This window comes from Esox lucius, chromosome 15 (genome assembly GCF_011004845.1).
Source record: "Esox lucius isolate fEsoLuc1 chromosome 15, fEsoLuc1.pri, whole genome shotgun sequence".
Taxonomy (NCBI): Eukaryota; Metazoa; Chordata; class Actinopteri; order Esociformes; family Esocidae; genus Esox; species Esox lucius.
Genome location: NC_047583.1, coordinates 34,357,552 through 34,379,243, shown reverse-complemented (window position 1 = coordinate 34,379,243; position 21,692 = coordinate 34,357,552). Strand labels below are relative to the sequence as shown.

The window sequence follows — 21,692 nt, the reverse complement described above, 5'->3', positions numbered from 1 at the left end:
TCCAGTGGTTACAGCAGAAAAAGGTGAAGGTTCTGGAGTGGCCATTACAGTCACTCAGGGGAGATCTCAAATGTGTGGTTTATGCAAGACGACCAAAGACTTTGCATGACCTGGAGGAATTTTGCCAAGACGAATGGGCAGCTATACAACCTGCCAGAATTTGGGGTGTTATGGTAATTCCATCGATAGGAACTCTTAATGGAAGTAAGTACAGAGACAAAATTCTCTTGGCATAATTAGCAGGTTATTTGCAAATAGATAGATGCGTCAAAAGATTCCTGTGAGGAATCTCTGAGGAAAATACATGACCAGTCAGTATTTATTACAGTTAAAAGGGGTGTGGTAAGATACTGCCCAGCTGTCTTATGTCAACAATACAAGGGCAGGCTGTCCTCCAATCCTTATACTTCCTGCCCTAGGTGTTTACTGTCCAGGGGGTAGGAGCACATTGTAAAAGACAATCAACCACATTCCTGAAGAACAAAGGACTGATACCCTTATTGGTTTGGGCAGATGAACCGATGGTAAGAGGTCATAATGTTCCACTGATGTCATTCAGACATGTCAGAAACAAAGATCAGAGTTACCAGATAAGAGAAAAGCAGACATTTCTCAAATGTACATTAGTTCAAAAATGTATATAACAAACCATCCTCTTCATACTGAAGCAACCTTCGATATCAATCCTTAAACAAATAACTCATCAGGATTTAAACTGCAACAAAACAGTACTCATAACAACATGACCTTTTATGATATCATCACCCTACTAATTAGAGAATGGAACAAAATGTCTAGTGTCCTTGTTGGCATGAGTCGGGAACATTGCCTGTTATAACTTTAAAATCCCATTTTCATTACATAGGACTGTAACATAGTACAGCAAAAGCTTTCATGTTAAAAACACTGGTCAGTGGAAGTAATTTCAGGTGACATATATATATTTTGCAGGTTTTCCCACTTACAAAGCATGTAGAAGTCTGTAATTTGTATCATAGGTACTCTTCAACTATGAGTGACGGAATCAAAACTCATAGAAAATCTAATTGTATGATTTTTAAATAATTAATTTGTATTTTATTGCATGACATAATTATTTGATACATCAGAAAAGCAGAACTTAATATTTGGTGCAGAGACCTTGCAATTACAGAGATCATACGTTTCATGTAGTTCTTGACCAGGTTTGCACACACTGCAGCAGGGATTTTGGCCCACTCATCTATACAGACCTTCTCCAGATCCTTCAGGTTTCGGGGCTGTCGCTGGGCAATACAGACCTTCAGCTCCCTCCAAAGATTTTCTATTGGGTTCAGGTCTGGAGACTGGCTAGGCCACTCCAGGACCTTGAGATGCTACTTACGGAGCCACTCCTTAGTTGCCCTGGCTGTGTGTTTCGGGTCGTTGTCATGCTGGAAGACCCAGCCACGACCCATCTTCAATGCTCTTACTGAAGGAAGGAGATTGTTGGCCAAGATCTCGCGATACATGGCCCCATCCATCCTCAATCAAATTTCAATTAAATTTATTTATAAAGCCCTTTTTACAACAGCAGTGGTCACAAAGTGCTTTACAGAGACACCTGGCCTGAAACCCCAAGAAGCAAACAACACTAGTGTTGATTTTTAGTGGCTAGGAAAAACTCCCTAAGAAGGCAGAGTATGGTGCAGTCGTCCTGTCACCCTAGCAGAAAAGCATCCCCAAAGAATGATGTTTCCACCTCCATGCTTCACGGTTGGGATGGTGTTCTTGGGGTTCTACTTATCCTTCTTCTTCCTCCAAACACGGCGAGCTCTATTTTTGTCTCATCAGACCACATGACCTTCTCCCATTCCTCCTCAGCTGAGTGATAGGAGAATGTGTGTGATTTTTATGTGGAGATATAAGAGAGTGTGTAAAAAGAGAAGAGAGAAAGTGTATTTGGAGGGAGGGAGGGTAGGGTAGGAATATGTGTGTGGAGCAAAGAGTGTGTCTTGTGTGTGAAGAGAGAATATAATGTGTGTGTGATAGTGTGGAGGGAGGAGTGCGTATATTAGCCATCTTGTGTTAGCCACCTAGCGTTACCCACCTTGCTTTAGCCACCTTGCATTAGCCACCCTGCGTTAGCCACATAGGGTTAGTCACCCTGCATTAGTCACCTTGCCTTGAGCTTGCTAGCCACCTGAGGAACTAGCAAGCCCCCAAGCGGTATTTCTGTATATTACTTTTTCTGTCCATTCCTAGCAGACACATTTACGAGTATGTTTTGTTTGTTAGCTGTTTGATGTTCCATTTGGGATTAATGGCGCTCTAAAGTCATAGACCCACCCAGCTCAATTTCATTCGCTGATTTCGGCCATAATATTTGAGATATCAACTTTCCTTATATAACTTTTAAAGATAATGGTTCAAAGGTCCTTCACACCAAACGGCATGCAAATCCGTTCAGCGGTCTCGGAGGAGATGTCGTAACAAGTTTTTCACCAAATTCAAAATGGAGGAAAATCCAAAGGGCGAATTTGAAAGCCCCAAGATACTTTTTTGGTCAACATGAGAAGGGGTATATCTGGAACTTGGTTGAGTGTCTCTACGAAATTCGGTTCATGAGATCTGAGCTTTTTTCACTTTTTCCATTTTCGACTGAGTGCTACAGCGCCACCATGAGGAGTATGGGCACAGTTTGGAGTGTTTTGAACCAGAGGGGTCCAAGCTATGGACCTCTGAAAATGGCCCTGGAGAATAATAATAATAATAATAATAATAATAAAAAAACGTACAAGCATAAGAGGGTTCCAGCAACTTCGTTCAAGTTTAAAAAAGATTTAAGTAAACTGTCATTATTGAATAGAATAGTTTTTTAAGAAATCATGATATAAAGTAGTAATAAGAGAATAAGATGTTGCTTTTAGTAAGAAAAAAAGTTCATAAAAAAGAACAGTAGCTTATGTTGCAGTCAACACTTCCCCGAGTTGGTATGTTGGAAAGGAGAATAAAACACCAGGAGTCAGGTCAATTACCGTACCGCATATTCCATTTATTACAAAAGCTTTTGGAGACAAGTGTCGCCGCACAATGTCTAAGGATCAACAGTCAAAACATCATTTTATACTTCCACTACGCCCAAAAGATAGAGGCGTTAAGTTAACAAAACAAGTGTGCCATTGGCCCAATCCCAGTTCTATTCCTTATAAGGATAACTGCAAGTATCCCCTTGCCCCCCTTGTGGTTTCTGTGTTGTCTGTCCGACTATGTGTGTGTGTCTCTAACCTGTGTCCTGTTTCTCAAAAGACAGACATACTAAATCTTTCTCTCCCCGGCAACCGCTTGAACAGGGTTTCCTGTTCTCCTACTTGCACCTTCCGTTTTAGCTCATATTACAAACAATTAATATTTTGCTTCATTGCTTACAACAGCTTACAACTGTTCACTAACTTATACAATCAATATATCTACACTTACAAGGCAATACAGCATTTGGGTTCAATCCTATGACCTAGCCTGTTGGTTGTTTTTAATCCAGCATTTTTACAGGCGTAAAAAAATATGTAATAAAATAGATAAAAATCTATTTAGATTACCAATTCCAAGGTGAAGCCTACATCCAAAACAATGGACCCTGGTCCAATGATTCATCTCTACCGCTTTAATGATGTTACTGCCGTTGTCTGTAGTGATAGCGACTTGACGATCCTCACACAGCTCCCATGCAGCCAAAGCCTCTTTTTTGGCCCAATGCTATATTCTCTCCGGTGTGTTCCCAGGGAAATACGAGGTTTGCAAGGAGCGGCTTTTCAGTTCAAAGTGCACAGTTAGGCTGATGTACGGTTCAGTCATCCTGCTTGACCACAGGTCCGTTGTGGTGCATAAAACTTAACATTAGCCATTTCCACCAAAACCTCCACATGACATTTGTTGTAAAGCTCAGGGATTGCAACTTGCGAGAAATAGTTCCGCGATGGTAGCTGGTGCCTCCTGTAAAGGATGCGTTTTTCATTTCTGAAATCCCTCCTTGCTAACTCTCTATGGGCACCATGTCACTTGCCAAGTAATGTGTTATGGAGTCGGTGATATCTTCATATCTCTGTGAGCACTTGTCGTATGGCGTTACCACTTGTAAACATATTTGTAATTGTGTTATGTTTTGTTAGGCTTAGACACTGATTTTCAGTTGACTCTTTACTAGTCAGGGTGTTTACTTTCATTCATTCATCATATTTTAAAGGGTGCTTCCACAGGTGCTGATATACAAGTGTTGTGTTACCGCGTGATGTGACATCTTCTATTTGGCATGTTTTACACAGCACCTTTTTTTTCCCTCAATGTCGCTGAGCCTGAAACCGAAATATTGCCATATGACAGAGGTCGTTTTTGGGCAACAATCCAGCAACCCCAACCTGCTTGTTATCTTCCATGTTTCAAGTGGCCTTCTGTCTGTAACTGTGTGCGCTGCAGTGTCGGCATCCCCCGGTCATATATTCTGTGGACGTGGATAATGAGCAGGCTGCAGTGCACACAGAGAAAACTGCACACCTTTTTTATTTAATTAAATCACACGTTTTTGCAGTTGTGTAATCGCATAGGGTGACATTGCGATTGCGATTGCAATTGCGATTAGATTACTTGTGCAGCCCTAGTCTATGAATTGTATTGCTTTTGCCACTGGCCATTTTAACAGCTTATTAGCCAGTAATAGGCTTACTAGTATTGAATAATCATAAGAATTGAGCAATTGCTAGCGACACTGAAGATTAACTGTTCCATGCCAGAAACAGTCGCAATATAAACGTATACAGTTTCAGCCAGCGAAGTTTTCGTCAATACGGTATTATTCACAATGCATACTTCGCTTCCCCTGCGAGGAGATACGAACTCAGGAATTATAGTTCACCAAGACCACAACACTGGAGACTGAGACACAGACCAAGACCCAAACCCTGGAGACCCAGACCAAGACCACGTCTATGTGACTGAGACCGTAAAACCGAGGCTCCATCTCTGCAATAAGGTTAGGTTGCATTGGCTACCTACATGTAGCATTAGTTAATGCTTTTCTAACATGACTGACTACATACAGTAAAAATGTTTGCTTCACTAGCGTCCTGGTAAAAACACTTTTGCTTTGACGTCCACTTCCCCAACTAGTGTCAGCATTAGCATTAGCAAAGACGGAGTAATGCTAAACTGTATAGCAAAGCTAACTAACCAGCTCACTCATGATAACATCACTGTAACTGTTTGCAAATAGGTTCCTTATCTTAGTAGAATCTGTACATTTGAACAGAGATGTAAAACCAGATCCATATGAGCAGTTTGGTTTGGCACAGAATGTAGCCAGCTACCTGCTTCTTCTGTCGAAACTGGTCTCCCCCACTTCAAAAGGGACAGGTTGTGCAAAGGATTGTGGTCATTGTTGTCTTAATCACCACAATGTGGTTTGAATAGGGTGAATCTGCCTATTAAGAAACTACATTTCCCTTCTCTCTGGTGAGAAATGAAAACATTTTAGAGAAAAGTAAAGCAACAGAAGGTATGCGCCAAAACCGAACGTTTTAATGTAATTAAACTTAAATGAAGAATACGTGACTAAATATCAGTATACCTTCCACTTAATAACAAAAGTTTGCTTTCCATTACTCACTGAAATAAATGATTCCATATTTTGGACTACATCTGACTGATGTTAACTACTTCAAACATCTTCTTCTCTAGAACCACTTGCCTAAATGGAACCAGCTTAAGTATATATCCACTAAGTACCCAAGTTTTTAGAATCCTGTTAGACTTGTGTTTATCTCAAACAGTATGGCTGCCTTCAGACATAAAGCTTCCTTGAATGTTTTTTCCAGTCCATCAGTGCCACCATTAGTCCAAACTGAATCATACTTTACTGCTTAGCTGGATTCATGTCCCTCAGCATGTGTGTGATATATCATCATTCTGAGTCAAATGGATCAAAAGATATCACCCATTATAAACATTTGTGTTTTATAGTGCCCCCGTACGGTTGAGCTGAAAGTGCCTGCATATCTTGATTCTTGAGATGGTTTTGAACATGTTTACCAATGCACATTTTTCGTTTTATTCATATGCATTTATGTATCAGGCCATGCCCATGCTAATGTTTATTGGTCAATGGCAGCTATGTTTATCAACAAAATTGTCTGGCTTAACTTGCGTTGAGAGGGCTTGGCCCATAGATGCCAAATATTCAACTACGTAAAGATCGGTCATTTGGTACGATAGAAGTAGTGTTTCAAGTGATTTTCACAAAATCAAAAATGGAGGAAAATCCAATATGGCAGATTTTATAAGTGCCATTGGCAAAAGTGTTCCTTGTGAGGAGATTGACGTATGTACCAACTTTAAAGACACTAGGTTAAAAGGGGTGGGTGTGGTGAGCTTCCAAAGTTGGCATCTTGGCCATTGGGCTTGTACTACCATGTAAATTGTGGACCCATTGCAACCTTTTATCTCACAGGAATTAGCATTTTTTACAGAAAATGGGAGACGAATAATAATATTCATAATGAATGCCAAGAAACAAAATAGGGCTTTAACGCCTTTGCTTGCTGAAGCCCTAATAATAATGATAATGAACATCAAGAAACACAATAGGGCTTCAGCGCTAGATCAGCTGAAATGGGTTTTCTCAGAAGGGTGGCTGGCTTCTCCCTTAGAGATAGGGTGAGAAGCTTAGTCATCTGTGAGGAACTCGGAGTCGCTGATCCTTTGCAATGAAAGGAGCCAGTTGAGGTGGTTCGGGCATCTGGTAAGGATGCCCCCAGAAAGTCTCCCTAGGGAGATGTTCCAAGCATGTCCAGCTGGGATTAGACCTCGGGGTAGGCCCAGGACTAGGTGGAAAGATTATATTTCGACACTGGCCTGGGAACGCCTCGGGATCCCCCAGACAGAGGTGGCAAATGTGGCTCGGGAAAGGGAAGTTTGGGGTCCCCTACTGGAACTGCTGCCCCAGCGACCCGATACCGGATAAGCGGATGAAGATAAGATGAGAGAGAGGACACAACATTATGAAGTTGTTGACGTTAACAAGGCCCCATGACCATTGGAAACAAAATAGCTCCATCACAAAGAATAATCTTTCTCACTGCATATTTTTTGCCTTAATAGTGTTAAATGGTATATGTAAGCAATATGTCATCATTATTGGGTCTCTCTTTGTCTTATATTACATTTGAAGATCTGAGACCGTTTAGTATGAAAACTATACAATAATAGAGGAAATCAGGAAGTGGGTGAATGCTTTTTCACAGCACTTTTTCTATAGATATCTACAAAGTACAACCCCATTTCCAAAAAAGTTGGGACGCTGTGTAAAATGGAACATAAAAACAGAACGCAAAGAGTGCAAATCATTTAAAACCTGCAGTCGATAGAAAATAGTACAAAGACAACATAATGAATGTTATATATGCCCACTTTGAGTTTGATGCCAGTAACATGTTTAAAAAAAGCTGGGACAGGGCAACAAAAGACTGGAAAAGTTGTGTAATACAAAAAAAGAACCTGGTGGAACATCTCACAACTAATTAGGTTCATTAGCAACAGTTCAGTAACATGATTGGGTATTAAAAGAGCATCCCAGAGATGATGAGTCCCTCAGAACTAAAGATGGGGAGGGGTTCAGACTGCTACAATTTAATAATAACATTTCTCAATATAAAATTGGAAAGAATTTGAGGATCTCAATCTACAGTACATAATAACATTAAAAGATTCAGAGAATCCAGGGAAATCTCTGTATGCAAGGGATAAGGCTGAAAACCAAAACTGGATGGCCGGGTCATCAGGTGGCACTGCATGAAAAACAGACACGATTCAGTAGTGGAAATCACTGCTTGGGCTCCGGAACACTTCCGAAAACCATTACCTGTGAACACAAGTTGCAAGTTAAAACTCTACCATGCAAGGAAGAAACCAGATATAAAAAGATCCAGAAATGCTGCTGCATTCTCTGGGGCGAAGCTCATTTAAGATGAACTGAGGCGAAGTGGAAAACTGTGGTCTGACAAATCAAAATGTAGGCATCATGTGGGAATCGTCCTCTGGGCTAAAAGGGAAGGGACCATCCATGTTATTATGAACGCACACTTCAATAGCCAACATCTGTGATGGTATAGGGATGAATTAGTGCACATGGCATGGCCTTCAGTGAAGGCACCATTAATGCTCAACAATATATAAAGGTTTTGGAGCTACATATGTTGCCATCCAGACAATGTCTTTTTTAGGGAAGGCCTTGCTTATTTCAGCCAAACCACAACAGCATGGCTCAGTAGTAAAAGGGACTGGGTGCTGAACTGGCCTGTCTGCAGTTGTCATGACTCCCTCCCCTGGGGCTCCCCCTGCTGGTGCTCTTGGGCTCTGGCGGTCTGCTTCACCAGCCTTCAGAAGCCACCACGCCCCTTTCCCTCTGCAATCACCAGGCGCACCTGTTTATTGTTGTTTGATTCGTTTAGGTATATGTATGTCTATTGGTTAGGAGGGGGTTGTGGGATATTGTTTGTTGGCACCGTTCTGTTTGTTAGCACGCTTTCTTTTTATCTGGGAATACTGTTGCCCAGCATTTATTGTGTTTTGCCTGCTTAGGCACCTTCCTACGTTTGCTTAGCCTCTCAATTAACAGACGCAAGCTACTCCCTGTGTTTGACTCCTGCTTCCTTAGACAGGATGTGACAGCAGTCCTGGCACATTATGAAACAAAAAATATGACAAAGGAGACACTGAACTGTTGTGCAGCTGAAATCCTAAACCAAGCCAGAATGGCAAAACATTTCAGTTTCTGAACTACAGCAATTGGTCTCCTCAGTTCCCAAACGCTTACAGAATATTGTTAAAAGAAGAGGAGATACAGTAAGTAATAAACATGTTGCTGGCATCAAATACAAAATGGGCATATATTTTTCCAAAAACAATAACATTTATCTGGTTCAACATTAGATTTTTTGTCTTTGTATAATTTTCAGTTAAATAAAGGGATTATATGATTTGCACATCATTGCATTCTGTCATTATTTGCATTTTATGCGGCGTCCCAACTTTTTTGGAAATGGGTTTCTATGTGTGTATGGTTTTCATTTCTGCAAGGATTCTGCAAAAAATTCCTGCAAGTATAGTAAACAAAGGAAATGTACGCTTGTGAGGAAATGCTGCCAGTCCTAAGTAAGGTTATTGTCTGCAAGTTTTTTGGGCTTCCTACAATAAGGTAAATATGTGTTTTAATATTTACAAGCCTGTTTGTCCCCATGTATGCATAGGTGTTGCTGGCAGACCAATAGAGAAAGAGGAGGTGGACCATGTGGAAGAAAACATCTGCAGACAGCTGGAGGAAGAAAAGAAGAGGTATTTATGATGCTGTTTGTGTGTCCTCGAGAAATTAGACATTGTTCTGTGAACTAATGTACTTGTCAAAGAACTAACATAAGAGCAGCAAAAAAATTAATAATTGTTAGTTGTTATAAAATGATGCTGTTAATCGCCTTGGACTTCTCCACGTTTTATTGTATTACAACATGAAATCGATAACTCAATAAAATATGGAAAAGTCCATATGGGTGAATACTTTTGTTAGGCAATAGTAGGGATTCACTTCACAAGATTTGAAATGTATAGACTACTAGATGTATGTTTCTTTCTCAGTTACAAGACCACCTTTGGTTGTCTGAAAACATTAAAGACAGAAATTGAGCACCTGCAGCTGCTGCTGGAGAGGTCAAAGGTGAAACTCCAGAGAGACTTTCAGGATTGGTGGGAACAGGAGACTGCCAGAATACAGGTGACCTCTTTACCTAGCTTTGTCAGATGTTTTGTGATGATACCTTATGAAGCTGTCATAAGTAGAAAGCCTGTTATTGCTTGTCAAGGCAGTTAATGGCAGTTTTGTCTGTTTTTACGGGTCACAATATGTGTATTTGGGTCTGTTCACAATGGCCCTCATTTATCAAAAGTGCATACACCAAATTTCCAGCGTACACCCAAAACCACGGTGACTTTGAGATTTATCAATATGGACGTTGGCGTACGGCACTCTCAAATCCTACGCCAGCTCAGGAGGTGGTGTACGCACGTTTTGAGTTAGTGCGGAAATGCGCATGTTGAGTTATATGTTCTCATCATTTATGTTATATTGTGTTGTTTAATTATGATACTGACTGTTGTATACCCAAAATTGTGCAAGAGTTAATTGTGCGCATGTGTGAAGAGACGAGACTTTTATTTTGACCTGTCTCAAGTAAAAAATGTGTAGCCGTATACTCAGCCCCTGCTGCAGTTCCCTCGTGCACTGATGTTATGCCAGTGCAGAGATGTAAACTGAAAATAAAACAGTATTAATAGTTATATTTGGAGTGATCTTTGGTGGATGGATGACAACAAAATATTGCACATGGACATGGCGGAGAGAAATGAAACCTTAACAGCGCAGAAAAGAAAATCCTAACGCACTGACAAACTAAAAGATGTGATATATTATGACCTACTGTAAAAAAAACAACAACATAATTACAAACTTTAGGCCCGGCAGTTGCGCATGGACTGGGTTCAGTAATAAAAGGCTTTGAATTACCAAAATATAATTCAGACTGACAAAATAATAAAAATGACATTCTTCTTCTTTTAGACAATAATAGAAATAATAATAATAACGACATTCTTATTCTAAATAACAATAAACGTCATTGATAAATATCATGAAATAATAAGACAAATATTACAAATTGTCATGCAGTTATTAATGTGAATGAATGGTACTCCACATCACATCATCATCTTTTATTCCGCTTTTTAAACTGCCAAATGAAACAATTTTATTTCTTTCTACCTCCCTGGTGATCGTCTCAATCTCCACGTCAGAGAAGTTTCTCTTTTTTGCCGTCTTCCGTGTGTCCATGGCGTAAAATGAGGGCGTGGGGGAAGCGGAGACTTGAATATATAGGGGCGTGTTATTCTAATGACGATCGTTTTCATCCGCGGCATTTATCAAGGGAAGGTATTGTGTACACCTGGATTTTAAAGGTACGCACAGTTTCATAAATCAGGCGATGAGAGGAGTGTAAGCAAAATATTACGCCAACATATACGCCCGTTTCTACGCAAGAATGATAAATGAGGGCCATTATGTGTATTTGTATGTACATTTATGTTTAAATGTGGGTGATCCTCTAATTGATGGATCATTGTTGGGGGTAAATGTTAGATTGATATACAGTGCATTCAGAAAGTATTAATAACCCATCACCTTTTTCAAGTTTTTTACATTACATAATGAAACCAAGCAAAAAGGGGTTTTAAATATTTTAAAACAGAAATATCATATTTACAGTTGTGCTCATGAGTTTGCATACCATGGCAGAAATTGTGAAAATTTGGCAATGATTTTGAAAATATGACCGATGTCTTTTATTTTGGGATAATGATCATATAAACCCATTTATTGTCACATAGTTATTTGGCTCCTTTTGAAATCATAATGGTAACAGAAATCACTCAAATGGCCCTGATGAAAAGTTTTCATACCATTGAATGTTTGGCCTTGTTACAGACACACAAGGTGACACACACAGGGGAAAATGGCAATTAAATGTGAATTTCCCACACCTGTGGCTTTTTAAATTGCAATTTGTGTCTGTGTATGAATAGTCAATGAGTTTGTTAGCTCTCATGTGGATGCACTGAGCAGGCTAGAGACTGAGCCATGGGGAGCAGAAAAGTACTGTCAAAAAACCTGCGTAACAAGGTAATGGAACTTTATAAAGATGGAAAAGGATATGAAAAGATATCCAAAGCCTTGCAAATGTCAGTCAGTACTGTTCAATCACTTGTTAAGAAGTGGAACATTTGGGGATCTCTTGATACCAAGTCAAGGTCAGGTAGACCAAGAAAAATTTCAGCCAAAACTGCCAGAAGAATTGTTCAGGATACAAAGAAAAACCCACAGGTAACCTCAGGATAAATACAGGCTGCTCTGAAAAAAAATAGTGTGGTTGTTTCAAGGAGCACAATATGACGATACTTGAACAAAAATTAGCTGCATGGTCGAGTTGCCAGAAAGAAGCCTTTACTACGCCAATGCCGCAAACAAGCTCGGTTACAATATGCCTGACAACACCTTGACACGCCTCACAGCTTCTTGCACACTGTTTTTGGGGTGTGTGAGCTCTAAAGGCACGGGGAATCTTGTGAAAATTGATGGCAAGATGAATGTTATCAGAAAATACTGGCAGACAACTTCCATTCTTCTGCACAAAAGCTGCAAATGGAACGCTCTTGGACTTTCCAGCACGACAGTGACCCTAAGCACAAGGCCAAGTTGACCCTCCAGTGGTTACAGCAGAAAAAGGTGAAGGTTCTAGAGTGGCCATCACAGTCTCCTGACCTTAATATCACCAAGCCACTCTGGGAAGATCTCAAATGTGCGGTTTATGCAAGACTACCAAAGACTTTTCATGACCTGGAGGCATTTTGCAAAGATGAATGGGCAGCTGCAAGAATTTGAGGCCACATAGATAACTATTGCAAAAGACTGCATGCTGTCATTGATGCTATAGGGGGCAATACACAGTATTAAGTACTAAGGGTATGCAGACTTTTGAACAGGGGTCATGTTGCCATGTTTTGTTTTATGATTGTGCCAATCGGTTACGACCTACAGTTGAATGTGAGTACCATAAGAAATAAAAGATGTGTTTTGTCTTCCTATTGATGATTACTTTACAAATTGTACATCTAATACCAATTCTCTAAGGGTATGCAAACTTTTGAGCACAACTGTATTTTTAAACATACATGCTTGTAACAGTAAAGTAGTGTTGCAGGGGCAGTTGCATTCTGTGTGATGCATTCATCGTTTTTATTAAACTTATTAATTAATTCAATTGTATTCCAGAATGCGAATGAGAATGAATGCAGAACTTTAGTTGCACACATACCCAGATAATACATGCACATAATTTTTTATGAGCATGCATTATCTGCAGCGCTGTAGTTGTTGCTGAAGATCACCAATGCTGTAGGTGTGATCAATCCATTAATTAAGGGTTGTCTGTGCTGTCTTTGCATATGTGTACCTAACTCACTTCATCTTTTTTTTACCAGGTCCCAAAATCAAAAGACCGCGTTAGACAAAGTCGAAGTCCAAGCCTTGTGCTTACCGGGTGAGTCCACTCAGTCTTATTTGAATAGAAAGGAAACGACATAGGTAACATGGGTGAATGTAATTTATATTCTTGTATACCTTTGTATATCTTTGTAAGTTTTTTAATAAATTGTTTCAATAGTTTTATAGTTTTTATTGTGCAGATAGAAAAGTGTTGGAAAGAAGGAGAAGAACATTAGTCAACAGTATTAAAATCCATGGCAACCCATACATTTGCCAGGGTCAGTGGCTTAGACCAGTAGGCCACTCGAAAGGCCACACTTTTACAACTTGTGACGAGATTCTACAGGGTTTAAGATTCCTCTCAATGTGTTTGCTAATTTATCCAACTTTTCTGAAAAATGCTCTGTGCCATTATTCGTGCAAAGTGAAGTTCTGAAATATATTAAAAACATAGGTTTGTCATGGAAATAAGCACAAATTATGGGGAAAAGTCTGAATACTCAAATGTAACCTTTTTCATACAGCAATTGCAGGAAACAGTGGTTGAACTCAGGTCCAACACACTGGTTCTTGAATGATGTCTGGACCCTGGCAAAAAAGGAATCACCCACCTTTCCAGAGCCCCTTGGCTTTCTCTTTTCACAACAAAAGAACAAACAGATTAACATCTTAACAGTTTCCTTTGTCCCTCAGACTTAGCCATTTGACCAGTTCAAAGTTGAAAAGGAAGGTTTTGAGTGAGGAACAGAAGCGTTCAATTTGTTGTCATCTCTTAAATGTAACCATTCCGTTCCTCACTCAAAACCTTCCTTTTAGACTTTTTTTGGAAAGCAAAGAAAAGAAGTGGTCTCTTAATTTTTTCCGGAACTGTATGTTACAGACAATTATAACTGGAAGTAGTTGATATTTTACGGAAATATATACATTGGCGTACAGAGGCCCATTAGCCCATAAGCAAACATCAGTCCTTTGTTCAAGTGACATGTTGTGTTTGGTAATCCATTAGTAAATCTTTTTGCAATTATGTTAGCACATCGGTAAACTGGCCTTCATTAGACTAGTTTAGTATCTCCAGCATCAGCTTTTGTGGATTCGATTATCCACAAGCCAGAAACAAATAACCTTTTTTTCTGAAAAAAATAAGTCTATTCTTGTTCTGACAAATCAAAGCTTTTGATTATTCCTTTTTGAGATATTGCCAAGATACTGAAGATCTCATACAACTATGTGTAGCACTCCTTTCATAGAAAAGCGCATACTGGCTCTAACCAGAATAGGAGGAGTGGGAGGCCCTGGTGCACAACTGAGCAAGAGGCTGAATACACTTGAGTGTCTGGTTTGAGAAACAGTCACCTCACAGGTCCTCAACTGGCAGCTTCATTAAACAGTACCCGCAAATCACCATTCTCAATGTCAACAGTAAAGAGACAACTCTGGGTTGCTGGCCTTTTTTCCAATCTTCGTATGTCCAGTGTATGTGTTCTTTTACCCATTTTCTTTTTATTGGGGAGTCAGAGATATTGCTTTTTCTTTGCAACTCTGCCTATCAGGCCAAATTTTGTGAAATTTGTGTTTTGGTGTGAACCCCCCCCACCCCAATTTTTTCCCAAAGAAGTTTCCCCAGCAAGTTCAGTCTCTAGATACAAACTGCATTCAAACCGTGCATGCAGAAACTCATGATTAATGAAAATAAACTGTTAATACTTCTGTTTCTCAGGGTTCATTTGCAATGGTTTTCATTAGCGTAGCCAGTTCAGCCAGGAAACCAGAGTGGTTTATGTTTATAAAATGTTCTATGTAAAGTGATATTATCTGGAATTACATGCATTGTTACGCACAAGGTTGTAAATTGTTACTTTTAGCTTGTGGCAATGATTACCTCAAATGGGCTCTTTAAGTGGCCAAGGTTTGAAATGTTTTTCATTTGTCTTTCAGAGAACCTGTTCTGACCGTTAATGTGCAAGATTTTCCAGCACGTGAAGGCTTGACTCAGTCTGCTCAAAACCTTAAGTGAGTGAAACGAAGATGAGGCTATAATCAATATTTATTCTTTAAAGAGATCCCGTTAGAGTTCCCAGACCCACCTCTCAAGGTCCCGCACAAATAGCTCAGTGTTAACCACAGACAACCTATGTGCACACGCAAACACACACACACACACTTCCTTCTTTCTAGAATCCTTCTGTAGTGTTATCTTTCTCTTTAATCTGAAATGGAGAAAAAATATCCTGCGTGAATACCCCCATGTAGGTTTGTGTGATTTCTTAGTTTTTTTAATCCTGGCTTATCTTGTCATATGCTAACTAACCTTTTGGTGAGCGTGACTATTATAGTCTTGGTTCTCCCCACTGGATATTATTGTTTTGATGATCTTTAGGAACTTTGTCCAAAATGTTCTATCGCCATGCAGATCCAATGCTCCTTACGTACACCTGCTAATGACAGAATGCAAATCAATTTATAACATTTTTGACATGCATTTTTCTGGATTTTTTTGGGTCATTATTCTGTCTCTCACTGTTCAAATAAACCTACCATTACAATTATAGACTGATCATTACTTTGTCAGTGGGCAAACATACAAAATCAGCAGGGCATCAAATACCTTTTTCCCTCACTGTATGTATCATTTGTGAAGAAAACATGATTAAGCAGGCAAAATACATGTCCTTTATTTCTTATGAGATTCACATTCAACTGTAGGTCATAACAGAATGAAACAATCATAAAACAAAACATGGTAACAAAGAAAAAAATTATCTGCATACTCTTAGTTCTTAATACTGTGTATTGCCCTGCATCAATGACAGCGTGCAGTCTTTTTCTCATAGTTGTCATTGAGGCCCCAGAATTTGTGCAGGTGGTATTGCTGCCCATTCATCTTGGCAAATGCCACCAGGTCATGCAAAGTCTTTCATCGTCTTGCATGAACCGCATGTTTGAGATCTCCTCAGAGTGGCTCAATGATATTAAGGTCAGGAGACTCTGATGGCCACTCCAGAACTTTCACCTTTTCTGCTGTAGCCACTGGAGGGTCAACTTGGCCTTGTGCTTAGGGTTATTATCGTGCTGGAAAGTCCAAGAGCATCCCATGCGCAGCTTTCGTTCAGAAGAATGCAAATTGTCTGCCAGTATTTTCTGATAACATGTTGCATTCATCTTACATTACATTCAGGGCCACTCGACAACTGGCACGTAGGAAGAGTACTAACAGGCCTATGGCCACTATGGCTATAATGACAATGCCAATCCATTCAAAGACTACCCAGCAATATAGTCTAAGGCTGCCCTCTTCTGGAGAGCAAGCAAGCGTACAGCTTCCAGCTCCTCAGAGATCAAATTGCAGGCCCTAGTGGGTACATTAGCAACATGTTCTACGTCTAAAGCTAAATCACGAACCTGATCCAAGGACTGCATCACACCGTACATGGGCCCACATTTACTGTCCGGCTGGGTACTCTTGGGAAACAATAAAGCACTTGTGTCACAGTCAGAGATTGGAACAGAAATAAGGGGCACACCCCCTGTGGAACTGTGTGATATCAGCCCACATATTACGTATTTTTCTTTCTTGATGGCTCTGGCATGAGCGAGAGCAAGTTGGCTATATAGGTTACTGGTCCTGCCTTTAACGGCATGGTTCTGAACAAAAAGACTGGCAGGTTGTGACAAACCTCCTTGGATGAATCATGGTGTGGATCGGTTACCTTGGGTCTGTTACAGTTTACCACTACCACCTGATGGCCTGGGCGATTCACCCAGTTCTCTTGTTTTGGAGCTCTTTCAGGGGTGGAGAAAGTACAGTAGAACACAGTTCCATTGATTAATATGGATGGGTTAATCACAGAGAATACAATCCCAACTTTATATCTTATGGCACATGGCTTATCATTACTCTCTCTGGACAATCATTGCCTATAACTGCTTCCTTCTTTTCCTGGTCCCACAAAGCTGTTTTACACATTTGGGCAGAAGATTTTGGTGAAGCAAATAAGACTTACTACAGTTGCAGGAGATCCTGGGGTAAACAGACATTCTATATGGGCTATTCTGTCTCCCCTACAAACAGTATGGTTTACTAATGGAGGAGAGAGAGTTCGTCTGTTTCTTACCTCTGGTCTAAATTGGGTTGTGAATTGGGGCAAGGGCGGGACAAGAGTTGGTCCTCCCTTTTCTCCTATGGACCACCCGGGCCCTACAGATGGTGGACCATCGCACCTGGACACCATTGAAAGCAACCTGTTCTTGATTAGTTCTTTTCCTGAAGAACATGCATACAGCATAAAACTTGTTAGGGATATTTAGCCTGTCGTGTAATTGTAATGTATAGGTGAGAGAGCCCCCAGAATGTGTTCTTTGAGTGTGTGGGTGAGTGGTGGATGTGTTGAGGTGCAGTGTAAGTGCGTTTACGTGTGGTGACATCTGGTCTCTTTGTTCGGTTCGGCTGTCAGAGTAAATTTCCAGGCCCGTCCTTTCCTAAGATGTTTATCTGTCGTGTTGTTCATTGGGGCCAACTGCTAAGGCCCATTGTCAATTGGTTGATCAGTTGTTGCTTCCTTCGCAGAAGGAAGATCAGTTATCTTTACACCAGTTTTCCTGGTTGGTGGGAATAGTTTGGGCTTTCCCAATGGAGTCCTTCCGTTTTCTTCTGGTGTGAATATTTTCGTTTCAGCCATTCAATGTATCTTTACCCATCCCGATTTTAACTTTACTCCCATTGGATTTAGTTCCATTTTGACCTGATATAGCGCAACCAATGTCAAAGTCTAAATTGAATTGTGAAGTTACTCGCCAATCTTCTCCCTTTACCTGGCACATAGTCTCATCTTCTTCTGTAGTAAGCGACTCTGTGCCTAAGATCTGTTGCTGTTGGGCACAAGGTTCAATTTCAAGTAGGGTTGTTCTGTCTCACCTTTGGACATAACAAGGTGGTCAGGCCTTCCGCCTTTCCCCGAACAAATGTCTGTTATGCTAGAAATCTGTTTCTGGAACTCAAAAAGTACCAAAGGGAAAGGTTGCAGAAAGTTTCACTTCACATGATTGTTCCCAATTCGTCTCCATGCATTGAGCTAGAGGTCTGCCACACCGTCCTTATAGGAGAAAGGACAAGACAAAACACTGCATCAGTTTAATTATTCTCCTGGTCCACAGCAAACAGGCTACAACAACTATTAAAGAGATGGTGGGACCATTACTTAAATGTCAGAAACATGTACCTCCCTGTGACAACAAAGTCAAGTGTCCCTCTTCCTATGAGTCAGTCCATATGATTACCTCTCTTTCATAGAGCTCGGCTCCTCTGGCTGTGATGGTTGCCAGTAGTGGTCCAGACTTGGACTGTCTGTTATACATGACAGTCTCACTCACCTCTCCTTGGTTTTGGTGAAGCGGGAACCGTCAGTGTCCTGGCTGGATTGCCACTCTTACTGAGCCAAAGTCAGATTCATACATTGGGGAGAACAAGTATTTCATACACTGCCTATTTTGCAGGTTTTCCCACTTACAAAGCATGTAGAAGTATGTCATTTTTATCATAGGTACTCTTCAACTGTGCGTGATGGAATCTAAAACAAAAATCCTAAAAATCATATTGAATGATTTTTAAGTAATTACTTAGCATTTTATTGCATGACATAAGTATTTGATACATCAGAAAAGCAGAACTTTATATTTGGGACAGAAACCTTTGTTTGCAATTACGGAGACATATGTTTCCTGTAGTTCTTGACCAGGTTTGCACACACTGCAACAGGGATTTTGGCCCACTCCTCCATATAGACCTTCTCCAGATTCTTCAGGTTTCGGGGCTATCGCTGGGCAATACAGACTTTCAGCTCCTTCCAAAGATTTTCTATTGGGTTCCGGTCTAGAGACTGGCTAGGCCACTCCAGGACCTTGAGATGCTTCTTACGGAGCCACTCCTTAGTTGCCCTGGCTGTGCGTTTCTGGTCATTGTCATGCTGGAAGACCCAGCTACGACCCATCTTCAATGCTCTTACTGAGGGAAGGAGGTTGTTGGCCAAGATCTCGAAATACAAGACAGTCGTCCTGTCCCTTTTGCAGAAAAGCATCCCCAAAGAAAATGTTTCCACCTCCATTCTTGATGGTTGGGATGGTGTTCTTGGGGTTGTACTAATCCTTTTTCTTCCTCCAAACATGGCGAGTGGGGTTTAGACCAAAAAGCTCTATTTTTGTCTCAACTGTGCGTGATCTTCTCCCATTCCTTCCTCTGGATCATCCAGATGGTCATTGGCAAACTTCAGACGGGCCTGGACATGTGCTGGCTTGAGCAGGGGGACCTTGCGTGCGCTGCAAGATTTTAATCCATTACGGCGTAGTGTGTTACTAATGGTTTTCTTTGAGACTGTGGTCCCAGCTCTCTTCAGGTCATTGATCAGGTCCCGCCGTGTAGTTCTGGGCTGATCCCTCACCTTCCTCATGATCATTGATGCCTTCTCACCAAGCTGCTTGCCTATTTTCCTGTAGCCCATCACAGCCTTGTGCAGGTCTACAATTTTATCCCTGATTTTCTTACACAGCTCTTTGGTCTTGGCCATTGTGGAGAGGTTGGAGTCTGTTTGATTGTGTGGACAGGTGTCTTTTATACAGGTAACGAGGTCAAACAGTTGCAGATAATACAGGTAATGAGTGGAGAACAGGAGGGCTTCTTAAAGAAAAACTAACAGGTCTGTGAGAGCCGGAATTCTTACTGGTTGGTAGGTGATCAAATACTTATGTCATGCGATAAAAAGCACATTTATTATTTAAAAATCATAGTGTGGTTTTCTGGATTTCTGTTTTAGATTCCATCTCTCACAGTTGAAGTGTACCTATGATAAAAATTACATACCTCTACATGCTTTGTAAGTAGGAAAACCTGCACAATCGGCGTATCAAATATTTGTTCTCCCCACTGTAATTGATTATCAAAAAGTTGGTGACAGTCATTTCCCGCTTTTGAGAACTGTACATATTGCAGGGGAAAAGAACCAAGTTGTCACAGTGACGTACGACAAGCCACACTACGTACTTCTTAGTAAGAGTCAGTTTGATGAAATCTGTATTGAAGTAAAATCTGATCAGAATCAGCTGGTTTCATTCGTAGTGGGGAAGGTGATTGCAAAATTACATTTCAGACCCGTCAAACAATCTTAAAGACTATTAGATGCAGTCTCAGAAACTCTATGATGATCCTCAAAGGTATGTTGAATACTACACAACACAGGCCGGTAACGGTTTACCGGGGTATCATGGTAGCGCTGCATTGTATGGGGCTGGTCTAGGGGGCCTTTTCCGATGTATTTTCCAGAGGGCAATACCTTTGTTGAAGCGTGGGTTCTCATAAGCAAAACAACATCTGAAAAATGCAGCAAGGAATATAGTTGGCGATTTTGTCAGCAGTGTTCTGTCACAACAAACAAAACAGCAGGACGGATCAGGATTGACGGTTATGACTCAAGGTGTTAGAAAGAGACCACGTGGTAGGAGGAGCCTACCAAAAAGTAAAAAATGCAAGAATGAGTCAAAAACAAGAGCCACGTTTAAAAGAAGATATAGTGCTCGTAGGACGCTTAAAGGGAACAACGCAAAGTTGTAATACATTTTAGAAAGATGTCACTCCTACACCGTATGGAGTTGTTATAGAGTTGGATTTATTCACAGTTCCTTTCATACAGACATCTGTTGAGAAAAATACATTCATTAAAATACCAACCCTATCAGCAATATCAGACGCAGCCCCTTTGGAGTTCTTTATTGCAGGAAATGGCGAAGACTACGTTGATCTACGTTGAATACTTTGTTGTACCTATGTGTAAAAGTCAGTAAACCGGACGGAACTAATATTGATGCCGGGGCAAGTGTTGGGGCAAGAGTTATCAACTACCTGATAGCCACCCTATTTTCGTAAGTGGATGTCTCCTTGGTTGATCGTTTAATTAGCCAGAGTAGCAACACATATTCCTACAGAGCCATTATAGAGAGCATTCTGAATTATGGATGTCATACATTAAAGACATAGTTTTCAGCTGGTTTGTTTTACAAGGACACTGCAGGTCACATGGATGTTACGGACCCTGCAGGCGAGAATGATGGACTCACGAAAAGGGCTGCCTATTCAGCGGATAGTACAACATTTGAAATGATTGGTCCTGTTCATAGCATTATCTTCTTTCAAGAGAAACTCATGTTAAACGGCGTTGACATAAAGGTTAGGATGGTCCGCGGTAAAGATGAGTTCTGCCTTATGGGGGCCAGGGATGTTGCCTTATCGTTTGCATATATTATCTGCTTCACTATTTGTCAACAAAGTGTCTGTTTCACCAGCTGTGAATCTTGGACATGCTCAAACACCACTGCCAAGTACCCAATTGAAAGACTGTGTACGAAGACATTTAGTTTACCAGCAGGGGGCTGCGTTTGCAACCAGGAAAACCAATTTTTATATTGTCATTGGATTGGTGGACAATGTCAGTTTTACAGGAAGTTACACAAAAATCAATTTAATTTCAAATATTATAATTTGGAGTTCATGGCTTTGTATGTAGATGGTCAGAAATTTCCAAGCAAACGATTCCAATCAAATTACGCAACAGGGTCA

General features: G+C 40.6%; 1 protein-coding gene across 3 annotated transcripts in view; it reads left to right on the top strand.

Annotated features, from left to right (window-relative positions):
• Nucleotides 1-21,692, top strand: part of kif6 (kinesin family member 6) — a 273,774-nt gene that overhangs the window by 200,885 nt on the left and 51,197 nt on the right. For all 3 annotated transcript variants that reach the window (XM_020044540.1, XM_029125384.2, XM_013131828.4), the window contains 4 exons: nt 9,255-9,339; nt 9,637-9,772; nt 13,090-13,148; nt 15,029-15,103. In XM_020044540.1, the coding sequence (XP_019900099.1) occupies nt 9,255-9,339; nt 9,637-9,772; nt 13,090-13,148; nt 15,029-15,103 (355 nt within the window). The remainder of the gene's footprint in view (nt 1-9,254; nt 9,340-9,636; nt 9,773-13,089; nt 13,149-15,028; nt 15,104-21,692) is intronic.